The sequence below is a fragment of the Eubalaena glacialis genome, chromosome 10 (genome assembly GCF_028564815.1).
Source record: "Eubalaena glacialis isolate mEubGla1 chromosome 10, mEubGla1.1.hap2.+ XY, whole genome shotgun sequence".
Taxonomy (NCBI): domain Eukaryota; kingdom Metazoa; phylum Chordata; class Mammalia; order Artiodactyla; family Balaenidae; genus Eubalaena; species Eubalaena glacialis.
This window is the reverse complement of record NC_083725.1, coordinates 51,761,909-51,786,514: the sequence shown is the minus strand read 5'-3', so window position 1 is coordinate 51,786,514 and position 24,606 is coordinate 51,761,909. Positions and strand designations below refer to the sequence as shown.

At 40.0% G+C, this 24,606-nt stretch overlaps 1 protein-coding gene across 3 annotated transcripts in view; it reads left to right on the top strand.

The window, feature by feature from the left end:
* The window catches only part of FAT3 (FAT atypical cadherin 3), a 573,936-nt gene that overhangs the window by 190,685 nt on the left and 358,645 nt on the right, over positions 1-24,606 (top strand). For all 3 annotated transcript variants that reach the window (XM_061202721.1, XM_061202723.1, XM_061202722.1), the window contains exon 3: positions 2,615-2,929. In XM_061202721.1, the coding sequence (XP_061058704.1) occupies positions 2,615-2,929 (315 nt within the window). The remainder of the gene's footprint in view (positions 1-2,614; positions 2,930-24,606) is intronic.

Sequence of the window (24,606 nt, the reverse complement as noted above, 5' to 3'; positions counted from 1 at the left end):
TACTTTAAGTGTGTATAGCTTATTGTATGTCAATTATGCCTCAATTGAAAAAAAAGTAATAAGGCATGTATAGTAGTTGTTACAAAGCTATGGGCTTATGACATGATTTTGGCAGTCTTTGGGCAACCTCAGAAGTGAGTTTTTGCTCGATAGAAAAGCTCATGTGGATTTACATTTTTAATTGTGACCACGTGGATCATAATTAGCTGTGAAGCACTGAAGAAAGTGAGAAAATGCGATCACTGGGCATTGGTTGTTTAATATAGTTAATATGGAGCCTTGGATGAATCTTATAATAATTGTCAACACATTTCAGAGTCCTTCTTTACATTTTGTCCTCAAATTTTTGGATCATGAGAGCGAAGCCTGAACATTTAATGTTCCAAGATACTCATTTGCACTTCTACTTAATGAGTAAATATAGCCATAGACATATTTTATCTTAATGAGAGAGAATTTTAATTTCTAGAGGACATATCTGATGTTTCATTAAAAAATAGAGTAAAATTCCACCCATATATTTTAATTTGCATTAGTGGATGCCTTTCATCCAAGGACTTCTCAAAGTCATTTAATGTCCAAAGCCTGTAAGGTCCAAAGCCTGTCCCAGTTTGACAGGTCCAAGAAAAGGGATTTAAGTGACTTCCAAGGATCCCAGAGCAATTCTGTGACTACAAATCTGTGTGTGTGTGTGTGCGCGTGCACAAGTGCGTGTGTGCATGGTAGGTGATCAGGCAAGGTACAGACAAAGCTGACCTAACTTCTTTGATTTTGTTCCTTCTTAAGTTCTCTTTTTAATGGACTGACTTTACTGTTCCCCAAACAGGCCAGATATTTTCATGAAAAGGTATCATGGGCAAGTCACAAAGATCAAGCAACGATATGCCGCATGACCAGAGGAGAAAAAAATATCTAACAAGACTTTCTATCGCAAACTTCTCTCCTCTCAAGATTGTTCCTTGCTTTGGGGGGTGCTTACTATTTACAAGGCTTTGGGTATTGCTTTTGATTCATATTGATTTAACATATACTCAGCATCTACGGTGTTGCAAGCATTTTGCCAAACTCTCGGCATACAGTTAATTACATGATTGCCACCACAGCACTGAGATATGGGTGATAGAACTAGGCTTGTTTGGTTCAAACACCTTGTACAGGGTCAAAGAGGTAGTAAGTCATGAAGTCTAGGTTGAAACTGGAGCATTCGAGGCAGACAGATCTGGGTTCTTCTGCAACTAGCTATGTGACCTTGGACAAGTTACGTACTCACATTTGAGACTTGATGCCCTCATTATAAGAGAGAATTATAAAGCTTACAGAGTTCTTTGGTGGATAACTTTAGAACTGAAACTTCAACATCAGTTGGGCGATCTCCCTTTGAATCGTATAGCTGTTCTGAATTACAGGCAACCTTCACTTTTCTGGCCTGTTTCTGGAAAGATGCCCTCCTCCCTCCCAGGTGCTATACTTGGAAGTTTGCTTATGCAAGATCTACAGGCCATATTATGTGCCTAATCCAACAGGAGTACAGAGGATATAAGATTCAGGTCAGAACTGGAGAAGTGTTTCTTGACTCCTTCCATGGATCTTTTTTAGGGTATAAAGGTTTACATGAATTACACGCCTTCCATGTGTATCCTGACTACTTTTAGAGATTTTATAAGCTGAATCCCAGAGTTTTCCCATCACAGTGGAAAGTACTTAAGAGTTCCTGTAGTAAGTTTCTATAGCCTTGGTGGTTTGGGTGAGGGCTGTAAAGATATTCAAGAGCACAGCATTTTCTCTTTGGCTTTTCTGTCAGATGTTTGATTTCCTGGTTGGTGCTTGTTTCAACCATGAAATGGGAAAGGTGGGAGGGAGCAGACTGGGCATTTTTCTGCTCCTAATTTAAAATGATTGTCCCTGAGTATCCCTCAAAGTGGCTTAGAGTTTATTTAGTGCCCTCTGTAGAGTTCTTGAGGGGGCTAGAGCTCATTCAGAAAGTATGTTGGTATGGCTTACGGCTTCTCTGATTCTTTTGGAATAACTGTGACATTAGATTTGTAGAGAAATAGTATCAAGGGGGTTTGGACTTTTGCATGCAAAATAGTTTCTATCCTAGCAGGCAAAAGAACATTTGAAAGGTCTTTTTCATTTTTGTGAATGAACAGACAAAATAATGTATCCTGGGAAAGCTCTTTGTTGCATAGGAAATCAATTCGATATCCAGTCAAATGGAAATTTTGATGTGATAGTGCACTGCTTTCCCATGCATCATGGGAAGTGTTTTAACCTCTGGCCCACTCTCTTCCCATTGCTCCCAACTGTCTCGTGGGTTTGTGTGTGTGTGTGTGTGTGTGTGTGTGTGTGTGTATAGATACGTCTATCCCCGAAATTCAAATAAAGCATTTGTGAATATAATTATACTTCTCAAATGGTAGAAGAACTAGTTAGTACAGTTTTGCAGGAAATAGTGTTCTGATGTAAAGAGAAACATCTTCATTTAATTTTGTGTGATGGATTTTTTTTTTTCATATGCCAAGATCACTTAGCACAGCCGTCCTCAGTTTGGGGTGATTGACTTAATGTCTTTCTGTTTTGCTATAGCAGTTACACTTTCCTTGCTTTTTCTTAGGAGTCATCTCTACTGCAGACATTCTTGATCGAGAGACAACAGGGTCATACTGGCTGACTGTGTACGCCACAGATCGGGGCGTTGTTCCACTCTATTCCACGATTGAGGTCTACATTGAAATTGAAGACGTGAATGACAATGCCCCGCTGACCTCTGAACCTATTTATTACCCTGTTGTCATGGAAAACTCTCCGAAGGATGTATCTGTCATTCAGATCCAGGCTGAGGACCCTGACTCTAGTTCCAATGAAAAACTGACATACAGGATTACAAGTGGGAATCCTCAGAACTTTTTTGCCATCAACATCAAAACAGGTAAGGGAATGCTCGTATGACTTTTTTTAGTTGTTAGTCCACCTTTTAAATTCATGAGTCTGACACTTGCTACACCCTCTTATTTATTTTATTGTGTGGAGAACAGCATCCTCCTTTCTGGGAATTGCTTGAAAAGGTGAGCGTTTTACCTGTCTGGTTTGGTATATTTTCATTTCAACTGACATTGAGGTGAAGTGATCTAATAGAAATCGGAGGCTTTCACAGGAAGCCTTAGATTTGCTTTACTCATAATTGTAAAACGTGGTTCCTAAGCCATTCAGAGAGCCAGCTGCCCCCTTTCTCTATCTTGGGAGAGAGTAACCTGGGCCATGCTGGGTTCTATGGGTAGCTGGCTTTGTCACACCTCTCTTTCTAGGAACTTCTCCCTTGCTTGGCCTTAGTCCAGCATGCCATAAATAATCTCCTTAAAGCCTTAACTTTAAGCCCCAGATGTTTTGTGATTTCTGTACTACCCATCAATGAAATGTCAATGTTTAGTAGAACTTCCAGTATCTAAATCTTTACATAAAACATACACATTTTAATTTTCTTGGTTTTTGCTCAAAAAGTTTCTAGAGAGTGCACGGAAAACTTAACTTGTTGACTAAGGACCAGAAAGGGCCGGTGTGGAGTTTGGTTGAATGCATTCTGAGACAAGTACGTACACTGGAAAAAAGTGCTTTGCAGAGTAAATCTCAGAAGTTTGTTGCTTTCTTGTGATTTGCCTCTTTTAGATCTGAACAAGCAGGTAAAACACTCAGTGAGAATTGTGATGGATAGAGTTTTAATTAATTGAAATTTAGAAGAATGTAATAAAGAATGTAATAGCTAATAAAGAATGTAATAGCTATGTCACTCTGGGTGAGTTGATATTGGTCAAAAGTTAGGCTAGGTGATTGATGTTTGTTGGCTGGGACATGCCCCACTTTCCTAACAAAGTACTGATCGAGTTGATAGTTATTTCTCCTGCTCATGTTTGTTCAAGTAGAAACATATAACTGACGCCAAGCGTTTTATAAATGCCAGATTCCCATTAACATAATTTAAAGAGAATGCCAAGGGAATTTTTGAAACTATTGATTTTTTTCTAATTATGAGTGGGTCAGTCATTTTGTTAAGCAGAGTTTAGCATTTGAATAGTGTTCAATCAGGATCTGACTTTAATTTCATTAGGAGACAGAGAGTGGTCATCAGCTATCAGTGTCTGATTCAGGCGTCCTTGAACTTGAAGGAGAAGACTCAGAGAACTGGAGCCACGCCCATCCTTTCAGCACCCCCTTAAGTACGGGGAGCCTCCCATGCACGTGAGGACCCCCACCCTCCTGATTCACTTTCTCACTGTAGCCAAGAGCTCTGTGTAATATGGTGACAGAGAAATGAATTCAGATACTTGAGAAAGTCAAGAGGGAAAAAGAACAAAGACAAAAAAAGTCACAGGAAAGAAGTTGAGGGCATAGATAGACGTCTTCACATTTCACAGCCCCTGTGGAGGCTGAAACACCCCAGTCATATTCCGAATCCTCCCTCTCGATTCCATTGGCACTTGAGTCAGTAAGAATGAACCCAGCACCCTCTTTTATAAAAGACACTGCACAAGGGCAATGTCAACTGGTCTCTTCCTCCACTCATGGCTGAAATTAAAGAAAGAATAAATGTCACAGGGAAGAATTTGGACTGGAAGTGAAGACCATAGACCGCGTAGTATTTGCAGAGAAGAACATGGAGACTCATGTAACTAAAGCTGTCTTTTATCTAGCTTTGAAAAGTTTGCCCTTAGATTTTCAGAAATCCCTGTATTATCGAAATTTGGACTGTATTACATAAGAGCCTTAATCATATTTATAATTTCTCTGTCCTAGCTGTAGATTTTTAAAAAGGATTTGTGCCAGGAATGACATTTTAGGCCAACTTTTCTAATAGTCTAAAAGGAACATATAGCACACTTTGTAATTCTCAGACACACGACAAGAAAACACTGGATTTTGTTTATCCGTTTAGTCATTCACCAAGCATTTATTGTGCCTACTAGTTTCCAAACAGGATCTTATAGAGAGAGTTATAAACTTAAGAGATGGCCCAAGCCTATCAGGGACCCAAGGTATGTGAAATTACTAAACTGACAGATATTTATGATAGGGTGAAAGGTTGCAATAATTGATTATGGTAGAGGAGTTTTCACTCAATATGGGGTGGGCAAGAGTGGTAGTTAGGGAGTGTTTCATGGAGGAGGGTAGCATTTGGGATTAGAAGTCCTGGTTTTCAAACCCTTGCTCTGCACTTCTAACTGGGAAACACCATCAAACACAGCAGGGAAAACATAGACTAAATCAGACACTCTGTGGGCTCTGTGAGCTTGTGCAGGTTACTGAACCTCTCTGAACTTCGGTTTTTACTGAGAAAGGATAGTTGCAAGGCATAAAGCGGTCCTCAAGTAAAATGCTTATCACGGTGCCTGGCACAGTGAAACTGTGCAAAGAAAGTTGATACCCCATCCTGATTGCTGTAACTCTGATTACAGGCACATCAGTTAATCTCCTCGGACCTCAGATTCTTACCTAGAAAATGAAAATGACCTTGCTTACTTCATACGAGTTGCTCAACAAGTCTGAATTCATGATGTGTTTGAAGGCCATTGGCGAACTACAAAGTTCTAGAAGAATCATGTTATTACTATTCTTATTTCTATTGAGATTCGCAGAACCATGAGCCTGGTGCAACCCTTGTTAAGCTTGTTGCTCTAAATATAATGGTGCCTATGGAGCAATTTCCATCCGATTCCACAAGCTCTCCAAAGAGATGGTTTAATTTTTGGCATACTTCCTGTCTCTCTAAAGTCCTTTGTCTGCAATAGTTACATTAATGTAACATTTTTCAGGAATGAAGGGGGAGGTGTACCTAACTGGTATATTTAGGTAATATTTATGCTTTAGATTTTTTCAACTGGTTGTGGACTCTGGTAAACTGACCTTTCATTCCTTCCTCTGTGGTAGAGCCAAAATTTATAGAGTTCCATTTTGCTTTGGCAATGTGCTACATAATAAATAAAGATTAACATGATTAATGTGAACTCGAATAATGTCAATACTTAGGGTCCACAGCTTGCAGCAGATAACAGATGTCCGGGACCCAGAAAGGGAGAGAGATTTCTCTAATGAACTCTCTGTTCTCTACTTAAAGAACTGTTTTTTTTTTTTTTTTTTTCCTACCAGACCTAAAATCACTTAGAGTCAGTAGTCTGTGGACTTTCTTTAGTAATTCCTGTGGCTTAAGAAGGAAAACAAAAGCTGTAATGCTCTGAGGTCCTTTCTGGCCTGTACAGAGAACCCTTGATTAATTCCAGGCTGAACAGGTGATTTCAATCAAAGGCAGCTTCCGGCATGCGCCTGCCTTAGCTAGTCAGGAACGGGAGTCCTACCCACGTGTTCTGAGCGGGAGACACCCAGCAGGCTGGTGCTCACCTGTCTCTCTGGGTGAGCAGGAACTTAAATGCTTCCTTCCAGCACTTGTAACGAAATCCAAGCTGGCTGCTGAGTGGTCATCCAGGCTGAATTGGGGAACAGGTGTGGGAAGTTCCTCTAGGATTTCAGAATGTTTATTGTAGTCATGTCTGCGGGACGGGAACCATTTGGCACAGTGCCAGCATGCCAGCATTTACTGGAGCACTCGATAAATATTGTTGTTTTTATTATTATTAATCATCCTGTTTTCCCCACTAGAGTCAAGTTTGTGTGAGTTGCAAGCACACTTCTCCCAAACCCCACTGTCTTTTTTTTTGAAGTATAGTTGATTTAAAATGTTGTCTTAGTTTCAGGTGTACAGCAAAGTGATTCAGTTATACATATATATATATATATATTCTTTTTCAGATTCTCTTCCATTATAAGTTATTACAAGATATTGAATATAGTTCCCTGTGCTATACAGTAGGACCCTGTTGTTTATCTGTTTTATATATAGTAATGTGTATCTGTTAATCCCAAACTCCTAATTTATCCCCCCCCTTTCCCCTTTTGTAACCATAAGTTTGTTTCTATGTTTATGCGTCTGTTTCTGTTCTGTAAATAAGTTCATTTGTATCATTTTTGTAAGATTCCACATATAAGTGATATCATATGATATTTGTCTTTCTCTGACTTATTTCACTTGGTATGATAATCTCTAGGTATAGCCATGTTGCTGCAAACGAGATATACTTGAAAGGGGGTGATGTCTTTCCTTCCTAATCAGTGTGTAGCACTGGAACCTTCTACAGGGTTTTATAAAGTATATTGTGCACTACTGTATGCCACTGCTGTTCTAGACCCCAGGTATTGGTGGGATGGGTGATAGAACAGAAGTATAAGACATTACTGCATTCAGGGAATTTATGCTCATGGGAAAAATAGGGCCATCACACATACTACGCACTTTAGCAAGAATGTAACGCAGTTTATAAAAAATAAATGGTCAGACTCTGTGGAGTATAAGTTGTGAACAGGATAACATGTCTGGGTGGGACAGAGTTCAGTGCCAGCTGGAGTAGGAGAGGATGGTGTGAGGACTTTGCAGACCCCTGAAATGGGCCCTGAAGAATGGGTCAGTCTGCAAAGAGAGAAGCGAGAAAATTACCCAGAGACTATGAACAAGTTAAGCTGACCTTGAAAGCCCATCCGTTGCTACTTGAACTAGTTGGAGAGGCTTTATATCATTAGAAAAGGAATTTTAAAAGACTCATAAATGTCTGGAGTGTGGGAAGACATTAGAAGTAGCAACTATGCACATCTCTTTTATTCTTGTTTGATGATATTTAGATTTTTAAAAGCCTTGGGTCTTATATCTTCCTTCTGAGAGGCCGAATAAAATAGCTTTTTAGAGGGAAAAATCATACCTAATTTTGCCTCTGTTTCCTTTGCCTCTGTTAAACATAGATCCAGGATTAGGGTATGCTGTGTTGAGAGCCTGTGTCTCTGCAAGTGGGCCTTACTTAATCCAGACCTTTTGACGGTTGACTAGCCAGGGCATGGGCTTTCTAAATTCCTTCCTGCAGTTGTGATGTCTCCCTTTGGTCCATGCTCTGGCCGCTGGCATTACCACCTATATTTGAGCTGAGGTGAAGCTCAGCTTGCTTTCACTTTGTGTGAGCCTCTTGGGATTAACCTGACCAAAGTATACTTATGTGTAGGAAGAGTTGCTGCCCTCTCCTCTTCTCAGGGGAGCTGACAGAAAGTGAACCTCTTCAAAAGCACGTGTGCTGTAGGAATACCTCAAAGCCTAACCTTAACGATTGATTCCCTTGGGCTTAGACATTTTTTCCCTATACAAAGAGGAGGGATAACTTATTAAAATATTGGATGTCATTAGTTTTTTAACCAGCTCTAAATAATAGCAGCTTGGGACTTCCCTGGTGGTCCAGTGGTTAAGACTCCGTGCTTTCTGGTTCCACTGCAGGGGGCATGCATGGGTTCGATCCCTGGTTGGGGAACTAAGATCCAGCCTGCTGCACTTCATGGCCAAAAATAAACAAATAAATAAATAAATAATATCAGCTTGCCTTTCAGTGTACGGTATAAGACGAAGCCGGTAAGTGTTACCTGGAGGAGTAACAGAGAGAGAAAAATCTAGACCACATTTCAGCATGATGATGATCGACTGGCAAGCTTGTTAGACTACGGATTCCTAGGATGGAGCTCAATCATTTGCATTTCTACCAAGTTCCTATGTGATGCTGACATTGCTGAAAACTAGGTTAGCAAGACTCTAGACTTCAGTATCCAAAGAGAAACGAAAGAGGGAGGTAACACAGTGCTGAGAGATGACCTGAGGACAAGGTAGCCAACTTTGTAATTTATCCATACACTCTTTTATTTTAAATTTTACTGGAGTGTGGTTGATTTACAACGTTGTGTTAGTTTCAGGTGTATGAAGGAGAGAAAAATGAAAATCCTGTCTCTTTCATGGTCCATGAGCAAAAACATGGTGATACCTAAGACTTGTGGTTAATAAAAAATCTGGGTTATATTAATGTTTGGATACACTTCTCTTGTTTCCAAATATATAACATTAAGCAGAATCTGTTGCTGAATGGAATTCAGAAATACTTTAATGAATCAACAAACATTTGGTATTAGTTTATCATTATAAAAAGAGCGATGGCTCATGAGAGAGTGGTGCTTAAAAATAATCTGGTATCATAAGTAAGCTAAGCCTTCTGTTGATGTCCAGCTCTGTTCGGGGATAATCTGCTTAACAAACCACCTTTTCCTGGAAAACAGAAGGAGACCTGGCTTTATGTTATAACATCAGAGATTAAAAAGAAAAAAACACACAAGGTGAAGGACAAGGGGACAAATATTGATGATTTTTCTTTCAAGTGAACATTGCAGAAATCTCTTGTTACAGTCTCTTGTTCCTTGTTCCTTCCTAATGGAAAGCTAAATTCTCCTGAATGGGTAGAAGTGACCGCGGGATGATGAGTTGATATTCATAAGTCCAGGCACAAAGCAGATAATGTAGCAAATAAGTACGTATGAAACTGTAAATCACCCTCGCTCCTTCTTTCAGCCATGAAAGGAGGCCTTGTCCTATAGAACATGAAATTGTGTTCATTTAATCCAACGCGTCCAGTAGAACAAATCGGCCTCATGCAGATTTATCACAGGAGGTTATTTAAATTCAGCAGTGACCTTTGCATCCCTGTGAATGTGCTTCACATGAACAAGGACAAAGGGAACTTTTCTGCACTGTCATTGTGTCACTGGGGAGACTGTGCATTTCCCCATTTGATCAACTCATAAGTGTGGACTGGGGGTGGGGGGGTTCTGAGGGTGCAGAGGGGGACATTGCAAAGGAGAACGTGCTTTCACCTAGAGTAGACTGAGGCTCTGCCTTCCTGTGGCTTGATTTTTTTTTTTTTTTTTGAATGCTGGTTGTGAATGTAAGTACCGATTTCAGAGGTTCTCAACTTCAATACTTTCGACATTTTGGACTGGATCAGTCTTTGTTTTGGGAGCTGTGCTAGGCATTATAAGATGTTTAGCAACATTTCTGGGCCTCTACGAGATGCCAGTAGTTCCCCTTCCCCTAGTTGTGACAGCCAAAATACCTCCAGACATTGTCAAACATCCCCTGGGGTAAAAATTGCCCCTGTTGAAAGCCACCAAACTAATGTGGAATATTTTCCAAGACTCTATTTCACTTGCCCTTAACAAAACACCCTACAAAATGAATAACTAATTAGGGAGGTGTGGTGGTATTGTTAACATTTTCAAAAAGTGCTTGTGTGCATATATCTATATATAGAAACAGATGCAACTATATATTATTAACCATAATCAAATGATATAAAATAAAAAAGGAAGAAATCCAAAGCTGCCTCTCACTTCCCTCTCACTCCAGGTTCTTTGTATTTTAAAGACTTTATGAATATTTGAAATCAAATCCATTAGCAAAAAAAGAACAAAACAATAACAAAACTTCCAGCAGAATGAAAGTGGAGGAAGTTATTGTTTTCTCAACTCTGAGTGTTTGGACAGAATTCTCATCAAAGTCAGTTTTGCACAGCGTTCTTCAGAAAACAGCGTCAAGGGGTTATTTTGAGGGTCCCAGAGTTTATTCCCTTGAAATACTTAAGTAGCTCCAAATCCTGTTCCTGCTTAATGTCAGCCTTCTGACAGATAAATATGAGGATTGTTACTTCCCTGGAATAAAAGGGAGTGAAAAAGAAAAAAAAAAATCCTTTTGCCCTCAGTTGGGGAGTCTGCCGTCCTGTATCTAGATTAAGGCTCTCTGAGGTCTTTGGCATCCCTTGTAAGTATGCAGTGTTCATTTAGAAGCCCCAGGGAACTGGTAGATTTGTGGGGCCTTAGACCAGTGTCTCAGATCACCGTCCTTGGATACCCCATAGGTTGCGAAGACTTTGCTAACTGGTGCCACCGTCAGTAATAGGAAAGAAAACTTTGACCCCCAAATTGAGTCACGTTTCGATGGACAGGTCTGCAAATTAGGCAACAGCATTCGTGAGAAACAGATTCGGATCTTTGAGTTAATGTGACTGTTACTTGGAAAAAAAGAGTTTCAGGTCTTGACTTTTATAAAATTGAATTCCAGGCAGGTATGAGGAACTTGGGTAAAAGGGAGGGAAGACTGAACAGACAGGAGCGGGAGGGAAGAGATGCCTGGCTGGGAACCAACCCTGGGCATGCAGGTGGCTCAGAGGCGCCTCCCCGAGGGCATGTAAGCTGCTCATTCTATGTGGCTGGTGGTATTGCTTGGGCTTCCATGCTCCTCCATGTCCTCTCGCCCACTGAGAAGGGGTGGGAGGGAGGGGCGGTGTTCCTAGATTTCCGGTAGATACCCAGCCTGCTCCTGGGGCTCAGCTGCAGGCGTAGCTGCTGCTGGAAATTACTGAGAATTATTTGGGAGGGTGATAGAGTCATGTAAATAAAGCAGATGATGGAGTTATATGTATATATGAAAAAAAGGAGATTGATTAAGGTCGTAAATTTCCCTTTTATTTCTTTTATCTGGGCATTAATTCCACAGCAGTAATTTACTGCCTTGGTTTATTACTTTCTTCTGTTCTGAGAGAAACAGTGAATTTTAATTGAAACCACTGCCCGCCTCTCTTCATTCTTCCCTGACATTGTTAGGGGGACTCCTGGATACTCCCTGGTGTGTGCCCCCTCCCTCCCAGGGGTGATGGAAAGGTGGGAAGAGGAAACTTAAGCCAGGGAAGCCAGAGTGCAGGTCTGCTCTGTGCCCGAGCCAGACCTGTGTTTTCACATATTATCTAATTTAGCTCTCACCACAGTCCTGGGAAGAAACTGGGCCTCTGGGCACCTTGGTGACCTGCCCAAGGTCACCCAGCTGGTCATACAGAACTAGGGTTGCTCTGATTAATGGTCTCCAATGCTAAAGACATATGCCATTGAAAGTGAAAACGTGAGCAACTCAATGAATGCATTAATGATCTGAGGACTCCGGTGCTCAGGGAATTCTTTTCGATGATTGTACACACTCTTTGTTTTGCAGGTATTTAGGGGTTGAATTGGGTCCCCCCAAAAGACATGTTGATGTCCTAATCCCCCTGTACCCATGAATGTGACCCGATTTGGAAATAAGGTCTTTGTAAATGTAATCAAGTTAAAATGAGGTCCTATTGCATTAGGGTGGACCCTAATTGAAGGACTGCTGGACACAGAGACACAGACACAGAGGGAAGACGGCCATGGGAAGCTGGAGATAGAGGCAGAGATTGAAGGCATGCTGCCACGGGCCAAGGAATGCCAAGGATTCCCAGCATCCACCAGAAGCCAGAAAAGGACAAGGAAAGGTTCTCCCCTAGAGCCTTCAGAGGGAGCATGGCCCAGCTGACACCCTGATTTTCACCCTCTAGCCTCCAGAACTGTATGAGAAGTTTCTGTTGTGTTCAGCCACCAAGTCTGTGGTACTTCTTTACGGCAGGCCCTGGAAACTATGCAAGGGGCAGTCCAAGGGTACAGGTGGGAAGCTTGAGTTCTCCTGAGGGGGTAAAGGTGGTTGGTATAACCAAGGACTCATAGTATGTGATGCTCTTCTTACTACACCAAATGTTAAGAATTTAGCAGGGGTTTTTTTCCAGTTTTTTTTTTAATATATTGTTCAGATTTTTTTCCTATTGAAGTATAGTTGATTTACAATGTTGTGTTAGTTTCAGGTGTACAGCGAAGTGATTCAGTTATACATACATATATATATGTATTTTCAGATTCTTCTCCCTTCTTGGTTATTACAAAATACTGAGTAGAGGTCCCTGTGCTCTACAGTAGGTCCTTGTTGTTTATCTATTTTATATATAGTAGTGTGTATCTGTTAATCACAAACTCCTCATTTATCCCTCCCTCGCCTTTGCCTCTGGTAACCGTAAGTTTGTTTTCTATGTCTGTGGGTCTATTTCTGTTTTGTATATAAATTCATTCGTATCATTTTTTTTTTAGATTCCGTATATAAGTGTTACACGGATGGACCTAGAGATTATCATACTAAGGGAAGTAAGCCAGACAGAGAAAGACAAATATCATATGATATCTCTTATGGTGGAACCTAAGAATTTTAGCAGTATTTGCATTAGTCAATCCAGGCTTTAGTTAGATAGATCGTTTTTGTTTGTTTTGCAGTACTTGTGATCTGGTTAAGTTTAATGATGTGGGGAGTTCTAAAAGGGATAGTATATACACTATTGATACTATGTATAAAATAGATAACTAATGAGAGAACCTATGGTAGAGCTCAGGGAACTCTACTCAATGCTCTGTGGTGACCTAAATAGGAAGGAAATCCAAAAAAGAGGGGATATATGTATATGTATAGCTGATTCACTTTGCTGTACAGTAGAAACGAATACAATACTGTAAAACAACTATACTCCAATGAAAATTTTAAAAATAAATAAATAAAAGGGATAGGGGATGTGCTGAGAGATTTGTGTGGCACTGAGTTGCTATAATCATTTCAGGACTCCTGAAAGATCATCCCTGGCTGGTGCTCTCATGCCCCACAGGGCCAATTGTGGGAGTATTTTTATGTAACTCACAAGGCCATGTGGAAGTTACTACTGAATGTCATTAGTGTGCTTCATAAATCAGAATCTCATCAGAGTCTCATTTATTTTGTCACTTTTCAATCATTTAAAGTGGATTCTCTGGAAGCACTTTTCTTTCAAAGCACTGGAAGTTTCTACCTGAAAAGTAAATACAGGATGAAGTGTAGTTTCACCATTGACCTTGAGAACCCAAAGTCCAGTTTTAGTATTGTTGCTACTTTATAGTCTGGTCTCGGTATTTGCTGTCATTTTTAAATGACTTTGTTCCTAGTTTCTGGACATTCTTATAAAAATGAACAAGTGTTTTAAAAATCCATAAATTTTATTCACGTTGAGGTAGATTATTCTAGGAAAGCATATGGAAATCTAACAATAAAATTACAAAACCAACCTGTGGTGAGTTACTGATAGTAGTCTCGTGACTTAATAGCACAAGGACAAATGTCTGTTTCGCACTTTGCCATTCATTATCATAGCACAAGGACAAATGTCTGTTTAGCACTTTGCCATTCATTATCATGGTCGGGCTTCATAATAACACTGGGAAGAAAGAAGCCACAAGGAGTAGTGTCCAAGAGATTGGACACTGAAATCAGACATCTTTGCATTTGCATCCCAGCTCTACCACTTCTTAGCTGTGTGATGTTGGACACATTACTTAACCTCTCTGAGCTTCAGTTTACTCCACTGTGAAAATGGGGATAAGTTCATTAACTAATGAACTGGCTCGCCACCAAGATTAGATGAGTTAATATATGTAAAGTACTGTAATAAGCATTTAGCACATAGTAAATTCTCAGTAAATGTAAAGTAATATTGTCTTCATATGTATGGAGTTTATTTTAGCTAATTTGGCATCCGTATTGTATGATTAAGTCTTTGAGTCTTTAAGTGACAGTGACATTGAAGGGAAGAAAAGAAGGGGACTGATAGGAGAGACAGAATAGAAATACAGTTAACTGGAACTTGGTAACTCCGAGAAGAGGTGAACACAAGAGGTGAAGACAGTCTTCGGGGTGTAGTGAAAGGATCATCAGGCTTGAAATCTCACAGAGAAGATACCTTGTTATAAATAACATTAGAGATATCTGTGTAGCCCACAACATCATCCCTTTTCTCTGAGTACTGACCCCCAATCCTTCCCTCCTTGACACTGGGACCAAGATTCTATCTCCCAGGAATTTATTGCTGGGATTCAGAGATAATCTCTAGTGGGGGTGGAATTGAAGAGTTGTAAACCTGTCAACTGTGGGTAATGTTTGTGTCTCCCTAAAATTCATATGTTGAAACAATCACTGATGTGGTAGTATTTGAAGGTGAGGCCTTTGGGTAGTAATTACGTCATGATGATGGAGCCCTTATGAATAGGATTAGTGTCTTATAAGAGAAACTTCAGGGAGATCCCTCTCCCCTTCTGCCATGTGAGGATGCAGCTAGAAGATGCAGGAGGTGGGACTTCACCAGACACTGAATCTGCCGCATCTTGATCTTGGACTTCCATCATCCAGAATTGTGAGAAATAAATCTCTGTTGTTTATAAAACAGTGAGTTGATGATATTTTGTTAGAGCCGTCCAAACGGACTAAGACAGAGGCTGTGGGCATGAAGCAGCTGAGGGAGAGACAGACAGGCTCTGATAGGCTTGACCCAAGGCTTTCCAATGGCTGGTCTAGGTGTTAGTGACACTCAGCTGTACTCTTTGCCCTTAGATTCTCTAATGTACCCTGCAGTAATAATATGCACTTTTTCCATTAAAGTTTGATATAGGTGTCTCTTTTGTAAATGAAAGGACCATAAAAGACTGTTGCTGTGGAAACCAAGTCAGGAGAGAGGCTCAAGAAAAAAGAGATGTTCTCTAATGTCGGTTGTGCACAAAGGTTAAAGCCTAGAAGAAACCTTTAGATTTAGTAATTAGGGGAGAAATCAGAGAAAGGCGTGTGTCTTTATAAGTCACATTATTGCTGGGATTTTTCATCTACATTAGCTTGAATGTTGACCATCACTTTTCATCTTTTATTTGTGAAATTCTGTGGGTCATGACCTAAAATATCTGTGGTCTCCAGCATGTGCTTGGATTAAGCCCTGTCTCTCTTTATTAATAGCTCTTAGATGGAAATTTGCTGGTTTAAATTTTATCTGTAGTGTTCCATAGGAAAATTTGCCAACAATTCTGTTAAAAGCAAATTATCCTGTTTTAGACAACCCCATTTATCCTTAATCTTTTGTACAAGATGTGCATGATAACCACCTGTTTTCTCAGAGTTTCACCCTGTGAAATTTGCCAAGTACACCCATGAGAAGCATGGATTCTTCCTGGATTGGCGCCCCATCTCGTTCACATACTAACCTTATGGTGATGATAGACAAGTTTCTTAACCTCTTATGAATCAGGTTGTCCATCAGGAAAATGGGGATACTATCTCAGTTGTTGCTAAGATTTAACAGATCAATGTATTTTATAAAGCACTTAGCTAAGCCTTGTACATATGAAGCACTCAACAAATGTTAGCTATCATAGTTATTATTAAATGCATTCAGCGTTCTTGACTTTCATCAAAATGTGCTTTATAAAGAATACTTTCTTGAAAATTGACGAAGAATCAGTCTGATTAAATGCCTTGAAGGTATCAGATATATACTAAATGTTCATTTTTTTACGAGTGCTTACTGTACACCAGTATACTGTGCTAGGCATAGAGGGTCCAAGGATGATAAAACAAGAACCCCACTCTTTAAGATCTCATAGTGCAGAATTATTTCACCATCAGCTGTCATTCATTGCTGCTGTCACACAGCTTTAAAATGAATAGATTAAGTAAATAATATTAAGGGCTTATATGGGACATTTTTCCGGCAATAATAAATGGTTATAATATTTATAGGTTATTTTCGGAAGGAAAACATCTGAGATCATGAGTGAGGAGAAGTAAAATAAATCCATCACTTTAGAAACTTACTATTACAGGCAGAAAAGTGCTGAGCCCTTGCCCGTGCACCGTTTTTAAATATGTTGCCATTACAGATACTTCAGTTAAGGAAGACAAATCCAATTTTACCTCTTACCACTTAAGTTAATTTCTCTTCTCTGTAAAATTTCCTATTTTATAAAGACATACTTTATCTTGGCTATGTACATACTAAATTGTTCATTTTTTTACTTAGTTAAATTGTTTTCTGTCACAGTGAGAAATGCTTTTCTCTGAAGAAATGATGTTCATGCACTGGAAATAGGGTTATTTATTAACATGGTTTAGTATGAAACTAGATTTAGACATATTTCTATAATTTTGTATTTAAGTGTTTTTAGTGTCCAATGAAATGATTTTCAATTTAAAGTGGGCTTTGATAATCAGTCTCCGAAGTCTCACTTTTATAGTTAATCAAATATACCTGGTGGATTTATATTTACATGCATATGTTTAGAAATACCAGAGATGGTTTCAGTAGATCTCTATCAATGCTTTGCTGGGTTATCATAATTAGTAAATGGCTTAAGTTATTTTGTGTTTTCATTCCTCTCTGATTTAATATGTCTTTGTGGATTTGGGACTCTGTGCATAGGTGTGGGAGGAACACAAAGAAATAGGAAACTTCTCAGCCCTAAAAGAACAAACAGGTTGTTTTTACAAGACAAAAAACCGCTTTATAACAAAGGGAAAACCCGTGTTTGAGGCTGAATCTGGAGCTTGTTACTGAAGTTACATGTTGGAATTTTAGTCATATCTAGTACCTCCCAAGATAGAGGAATTACACGTAAGTGGTTTTCCCACATAACTGAAGTTTAACCCTTTAACTTATCTACAAAACAGAAATAGACTCACAGACATAGAAAACAAACTTATGGTTACCAAAGGGGATAGCGATGGGGGCAGGGAGGGGAGATAAATTAGGAGTTTGGGATTAACATATACACACTATTATATATAAAATAGGTAAACAACAAGGACCTACTGGGCACAGGAAACTATACTCAATTTCTTGTAATAACCTATAATGGAAAAGAATGTCAAAAAGAATATATATATATGTATATGTATATATATAACTGAATCACTTTGCTGTACACCTGAAACTAACACAACATTATAAATTAACTCTACTTCAATTAAAAAAAAAAAAAACCTTTAAGTGCCAAAACTACAATAAAACACCTGTGTTTCTGGATCACTTTCTAAGGTGTATTAAATGCGTCTTTCAACTCGGCACGCATAGTATGCTGAACATGATGATACCAGCAGTTCTGGTTTCATGGGCCTACAACCCAGACAGTTACCTAAGGCCCATGTTCAGAAGGGCCACTTGTATGGTTTAATGCTCTGCTGGCACTATCTGGAAATGCTTGATAATTTTTGAACACGAGGCTTGGTGCTTTCATTTTGCACTGGGCCCTGCGAATTACGTAGTCTGTCGTGGATACAGGATTTCCCTCTGGAATCTTAATGGTTGTCTGGGGCCATCAAATGTACTACTGTTTGGGCTTCCTCACTTAAGCTCAGCTTGACAGCACTGGCTTCTGTTATCAGCATGCCTCTCTCTCCCACGGCTCTGTCTTCTAATTTGATGCTTCTCATCTGCTGAGACATCATATACATAAGGGATTCGAATAGTAAGTAGGTTGAGAATCACCAGGCTCTGAAGGGTGACCTTGAAGACCCCTCCCACAGAGTAAAAGTGCACAGCATCAGTAACCAGGCTTTGTGGCGTTAATTTCAGTGATCACAGGGCCGTTTTTGCTCCTTTCCTGGACTGACTGCTTTGGTGAAGAGGCTGCCTCTGTATAAACACCATGTGGGACGGTACAATTCTGGTCCATTTCCAGTAAAAGAAAATTGTTGGAAACAAATTATTTTCAAAGCCCACTTTATTTTCAAAATTAATCATAGATGGTAAGATGGTAAGGGAGGTTTCTTTTCATGAATCTCCTGTCACATAAACCTTATGAGCTCTGAAGCTTTCCCTGTTGACTGAGGGAGAACGTTTTTATTCCAGTAATTTCTGTCCCTTCAAACTGTTCATGTACCTTCAAAGCATTATTCTTGCTTGATGTCCTCTTGTCCTAAAGGAAACCATGCTATACTTTTTTTTAAAAATATAAGTACCTTTGTATATCACAGCATTCTGGATGATTTTCTTTTTTTCTTTTCTTTCTTTTTTTTTTTTTGACATAGGTCATAGTTACTAGGCTTTCCCTACAATTATGCAACTTCATTTTTCACTGTCTACTTGGATTCCTATTAGCTAATCTCTGTGGTGATTTCTAGTTTTCTTCTGGTACAGTTTTCTGGTTTCCAGCATCCAAGCTATCCGTGGCAAAAGCAAGCAAAGCCAAGTAAATGTTCTGTTATTTTTTTTAGGCTGTTTATAGTATAAGAAATGTGCTGGCATTTGTATTATAAGAAAACAAGAGTCTTCAGAGTAGAAAGGGGTGTTTCTTACTTATCATTTGTTTGCTTGTTCATTTATTCAACATTCAGTGTTGTTTATTGAGCCCTTATTGTGTGCCAGACACTGCAGTAGGCACCAGGGTACAGTGGGAAATAGGGAGTTGTTTTCCATTCCAATAACAGTGCTTTACACACATCAGATGCTCTAAGGAAACATGGAAGGAAGGAAGGGAGGGAGGGAGGAAGGAAATACATGCTTTGGATAATATGTATCATTTATTAACATTGCTCAGGGATTTCTGAACTCCTTTTGTAGCAAAAAGCACTTACACCTTTCTGAAGTCCAACCATGGTTGAAATTCTCCTGACTAAGTGCTTTTGTTTAAACTTCCATTTGACATTTGAACTATTTTCAAAATGTCATCTCTGGATTCAGTTGCCTCTGAGGAATCGAAAGAAATTTTATATTGACACAGTCTACAAGTCATCAGAATGTGCACAGTCCTGGAAATTTCATAAGTGTTCACAGAAGAAAATTAAGTGGTCCTTAGTCTTTTTTTAAATCAGTTAATCCTAGGTTATCAAAGTGCTTTGGGAATTGCAGCATCAATTTTGTGCCAGGTCTTAACATTAACTGAAATGGTTAAAGATGTGGGCATGGTTAAAACAATGTCACAGTGACCTTCTACCTCTGTGATGCTATCCTTCTAATATGTTGGATTTTAATGTGATTTGACATGTGGAGCGGGGAAAGCAGGTAATTATTTGGGAAATGCCTTTTACTTTCATAAACAGGAGGAAAATGGGAGTTGGTCTTTGCTATTAGATATAATAATAATTGCAATCATAATTGTAATTTATATGATGCTTCACAGTATTAAAACTCTCACATATTTTATCTATGATAGGGTTAGAATAACCTCTTTTACAAGATGAAAGTCTACCTAGGCCACCTATAGAAAAGTTCTCTAGAATTAGAATTTTATACCTGAGAATCAAAAGCAGCAGACAAATCTCAGTTACTAAGCAATCTTACTTAGATCCTTTATTTTTGAGGAAGGCCAACCATTGTACTGAGAGTTAAAATAAAGAAAGGGGTTGTGATAAAAATACGGCTAGATGTCTATAAACCTCATTAGCAACGAAATATTGGAAGCAGTGTGTTGTGTACCTGTGGGTTTGGTCAGTATCATAAATTCATCGTAACTAAATTCAGTATTTTCTGGCCTTCCATGAGTTGATGATATTGTTGTGCCTTGACTTATGTAATAATTATGAATTAATTAATTCAGCAAACACATATGGAAAACCTTCTCGGTGTCAGGTGCTGTGCTAGGCCCTGGGAGTGCAAAAGGAATAACACGTCATCCCTTAAGATAGGCAGGGTCTTCAGACTTTTGTTACAATTTTTGCAGTACTTCATGTCATTTTTATTGATCCCTACTGAACAAATGGCTCCTTACCCATAAATAGCTTTAATTTCCCCTGCCTCCTGGGTTCTTTGTCAAGACAAGAATGACTGTAAACCAATACTTCCATGCACTGGAGGATCATGCCTGAACCCTGGTGTCAGGCCTCTTGTGGAAAGAAGAATCTCAGATGGTTCTGTTTGGGGTACACAGTCCTCAGCTAAGCATTAAAATGAATACATTTCTAAAAGGATGTTGGTGAGGAGAAGCTGGTGTCCTTTCAAAACTAAATGTAGAGCTGAAACAGAAACAGACTCAGAGAACAGAATTGTGGTTGTCAAGGGGGAGGGGGGTGGGGGAGGGATGGATTGGGAGTTTGGGATTAGCAGGTGCAAACTATTATATATAGGATGGATGAACAGCGAGGTCCTACTGCATAGCACAGGGAAGTATAGTCAATATCCTGGGATAAACCATAATGGAAAAGAATATGAAAAAGAATATATGTATATGTATAACTGAATCCCTTTGCTGTACAGCAGAAATTAACACAACATTGTATATCAACTATACTTCAGTAAAAATTTTTTTAAAAAGTAAATGTAGAGCCACGGATCTGTTTTAACCACAAATCAAACATGCCCTAGTACAAACGGACTGTCATCACCTGACCTGTCTCCTCCAACCCAGGAAGTAAACCACACTGTGAAACCTGGACCTTTAGCAGAGTCATCACCCTTAGTAGAGGTTCCCAGAGTCCTGTCCCCAACCAGGAAAGCTCTCAGAATTGACAAAGACTCCTGGTGCTTTCGATGGGCAGCGCCCTTCTCTGGGGGCAGGAAGGAGTAGCCGGCCACCTCAGCCCTCAGGGAGCTCCTGTTTGAGCGGGAATGGTCATTCTTGTGGTTGGATCTTATGGCAGTGAAGCAACTAACTCCCTTCCGACAGGTTTTGAGCTGAGGTGAGCCAGACACCGTGCCCATGTCTTATTGAACTGTCAGAGGCATGTGCTGTAATTAATGTTCACTGTGCCACAGATGCTCAAAAAAGTTCGGTCTTGCTAGGTCAAAGCACGAGTTCTTCCCTTGGCCTCTAAGGACGGTTCTGATGGGTTCCCCTGTCTGCCCCTCCACGCCCCACTCCCCACTGCCTGCCTTCTGTCACCCGTGCACTTGGGCACACTCTTGCCCTGGGGCTGTGGCCCCCTCTGGTCCTGCTGCCTGGAATGCTTTTCCCCTTGATCCCCCGCATGATTGGCTCACTAGTTCCTTCCTCCAGTGCCACCCTCTAAAGCAGCCTTCCTTGCCCACCCCATCTAGGACTGCAATTCCCAATTCTTCCTATGCCCCTCCCTGCTTTATTTCTCTCATAAGCACTTACCACTGTCTAACAGAGCATATCTGTAACCTGTTTATTTTGCTTCTTCTTTATTTCCCCACTAGAATGGAGGCTCCGTGAAGACAGAGCTTTTGTCTGTTTGTTGACCCCTGTATATTGTCTTGAACAGTGATTGGCAAGTAGTAGATGTTTAGTAAATTATTTGTTGAATGAATAAATGAATGATTGGATAAATTAGTGAGAGAATAAATTTGCCAGAATTCTTACTCTGAGAGGTTACAAATAAGGAGGTCCAAATTTGTACTCTCTCTGTCGAGAGGCCATGCATTGTACCTTCCAAACCAAAAGGCTAGGGAGTAGGGACGATGTGAAGTTGATTTTTAAAATGTGCAGGTGTCAAGGAGAGAAAAGACCTGTACAGGAAGGTGTGGAAGCAGAGGCGGCCAGGTGCATCTGTTACCGAGACCAAGTTTGCTCTGCTCGCCGCACGACAGGCCAGTGAATCTGGAGACGAGGTGCTGAGGCAAGGAATACGACTTTATTCGGAAAGCTGGCAGACCAAGAAGATGGCAGACTAGTGTCTCTTGAAAAACCATCTTATTGGGGTTTGGATGCCAGTTTCTTTTATAGCACAGAGAGGGAGAGGAGGTGAGCAAGTGAAATAAAGTAAAAAGGCCATAAGATTTGCAATTGTCCCTTGGAATGGCCAGCCTTGGGGTGGGGATGTGTTAATTTCTTCTTTCTTGCAGCCATTCACAGGTGGGCAGGGCCAGGATGTTTCCCTGAACAAAGGCACTTTTGTTTAACATTCAGGCAGAGGGGCAGGGTTCCCTGAGGCAGGCCATTGTGTATAGACAGCATCCTTTTAGCGAACAAAAGCAACAGGAAGCAAAGGTTAAAGTAAAAGAAACAGATCCAACATGTAGTCAGATTTGGTTCTTGCCTGTTACACATCCTTTCCCCACTGTCCTGGGTTTGGATGGGAATTTGCCTTGCCAAGCATCTATTTAAAGACAGCGTTTCCCCTGTGCAGCCATGGGTGTTTCATGCTCTATACCAAAGCCATTTCAGAGCCACCTCTGGATGTGTTGTTGCTTAGCAAATAGCCTTCCCATCCTCAGATGATAACTGATAGTAGGATGTGACCCGGCATTTCTAAAGTTAAGCTTTTGATCCTGGAAACATTTACAACTGCACTTAGAGAAATTGTCATTTTTTTCCACTTCTCTCTCTGCGTGCTTGTTAGATTTTTCCATACGTTGTTTATAATAACTTTTCCCTGTGGTTGAAGATAACAGATTTTTGCTTTTAATTCAAGAAATGTCGTCTGCCGTAATGTTTTGCAACACGATACTTTCCAAGTTTCAAAGTGAGAGTGTGTTGTCGGATTGTGTTTTTGCATGTGAAGCTGTAGAAATGGTGATAATAGCCCCAGAACTGCAGTGTGCAGCTCCTGCCCTTCCATTCTTGTCAGTGTGTTTAAGTGAATGTAAAGGATTTTTTTTTTGTCATTGTAATTTAAATTCAGAAGGAGTCTATTTGTATGGTAATTGTAAGCTAAGGAAAACAGTGTTTCATTTCTCTCTGGGATTTGTTTTCTGACATCTTCACACTCTCTAGTACTTTAACCTGGCAACAGCATATTAACAGCAATTCATACTTCGTATTTTAACATGTAGAACAATCCCCAGCAGATAAATACATGATGAGGAGAAAAAAACCCAGAAGGGATGTTGAGGCCATCATTAATTTTGCTTTCATAAACCATATCTTGGTGCTGTCTGATCTGAACTGAAATTAGAATCACCCTAGAGTTTTCAACATCCAGAAAAAATATTACTGTCACACGGAAGCACAAACAACATTGCCATTCTTTTAAAGACTGAGATTCCAACACGAGGATACAAATGATATTCTCATTGTTCGAATTCATTATTTTTCAACAAGGCTTTTTAAGGGGGTAATCTTCTTTTTGTGAGCACAGTCAGGAAGGACCTCTTTAACTAACTGCTCATCCAGTGTGCCCTTAACCAGAGGAAGATGGAGAGTTAAAGAGACTTCTCTCTCAATTCAAGCGATTACAGCATGTTCTTGTCTTAAGTGAGAGAGTTGTGAGGCCAGGGGTTATATCTTCAATCACATCACATCAGATTTATTTGTTCACAAAACAAGCTCAGTTAGATTAATTTTAGGTGAGGTGATTCAGCTAATACCTTAAGGTTTCTTCAACTCAGATGTCTTGTGCCCAGATGCCTGCCAGGACAGGTAGGTGGTAACATAAGGGAGCGGTATGAGCCTGGTCAAATAGCTGCACAGAAAACAGGACATTGGCTACACAGGTCCAGCTGGCAACTTTACCTTAAACCACTGAAGGTGGCCAAACAGACAATCCTGCCCCCCATCCCCCAACCCCCATCGATTTGGGTTGGCCAAAAAGTTCCTTCGGTTTTAAAGTAAAAATAAAAGACATTTTCATTTTCACCAAGAACTTTATTGGACAACGTATTCACCTTTTTGTTCCACTACCTTCTGCCATTTTTCAGGCAACTTCATAATTCCACCTTCCCAAAACTTTTTATCTTTGTGAGCAAAGAACTGTTCCAGGTGCCTTTTATAGTCTTCCAGGGAATTGAAATTTTTTCCATTAAGGGAATTTTGTAAAGATCCAAAGGTGCAATGTCTGGTGAATACGGAGGATGAATCAGAATTTCCCAGCCAAGCTGTAACAGTTTTTGCCTGGTCATCAAAGAAACATGCAGTCTTGTGTTATCCTGATGAAAGATGATGCGTTTTCTGTTGACTAATTCTGGATGCTTTTCGTCGAGTGCTGCTTTCAGTTGGTCTAATTGGAAGCAGTACTTGTTGGAATTAATCGTTTGGTTTTCCAGAAGGAGCTCATAATAGAGGACTCCCTTCCAATCCCACCATATACACAACATCACCTTCTTTGGATGAAGACCGGTGTTTGGTGCGGTTGGTGGTGGTTCA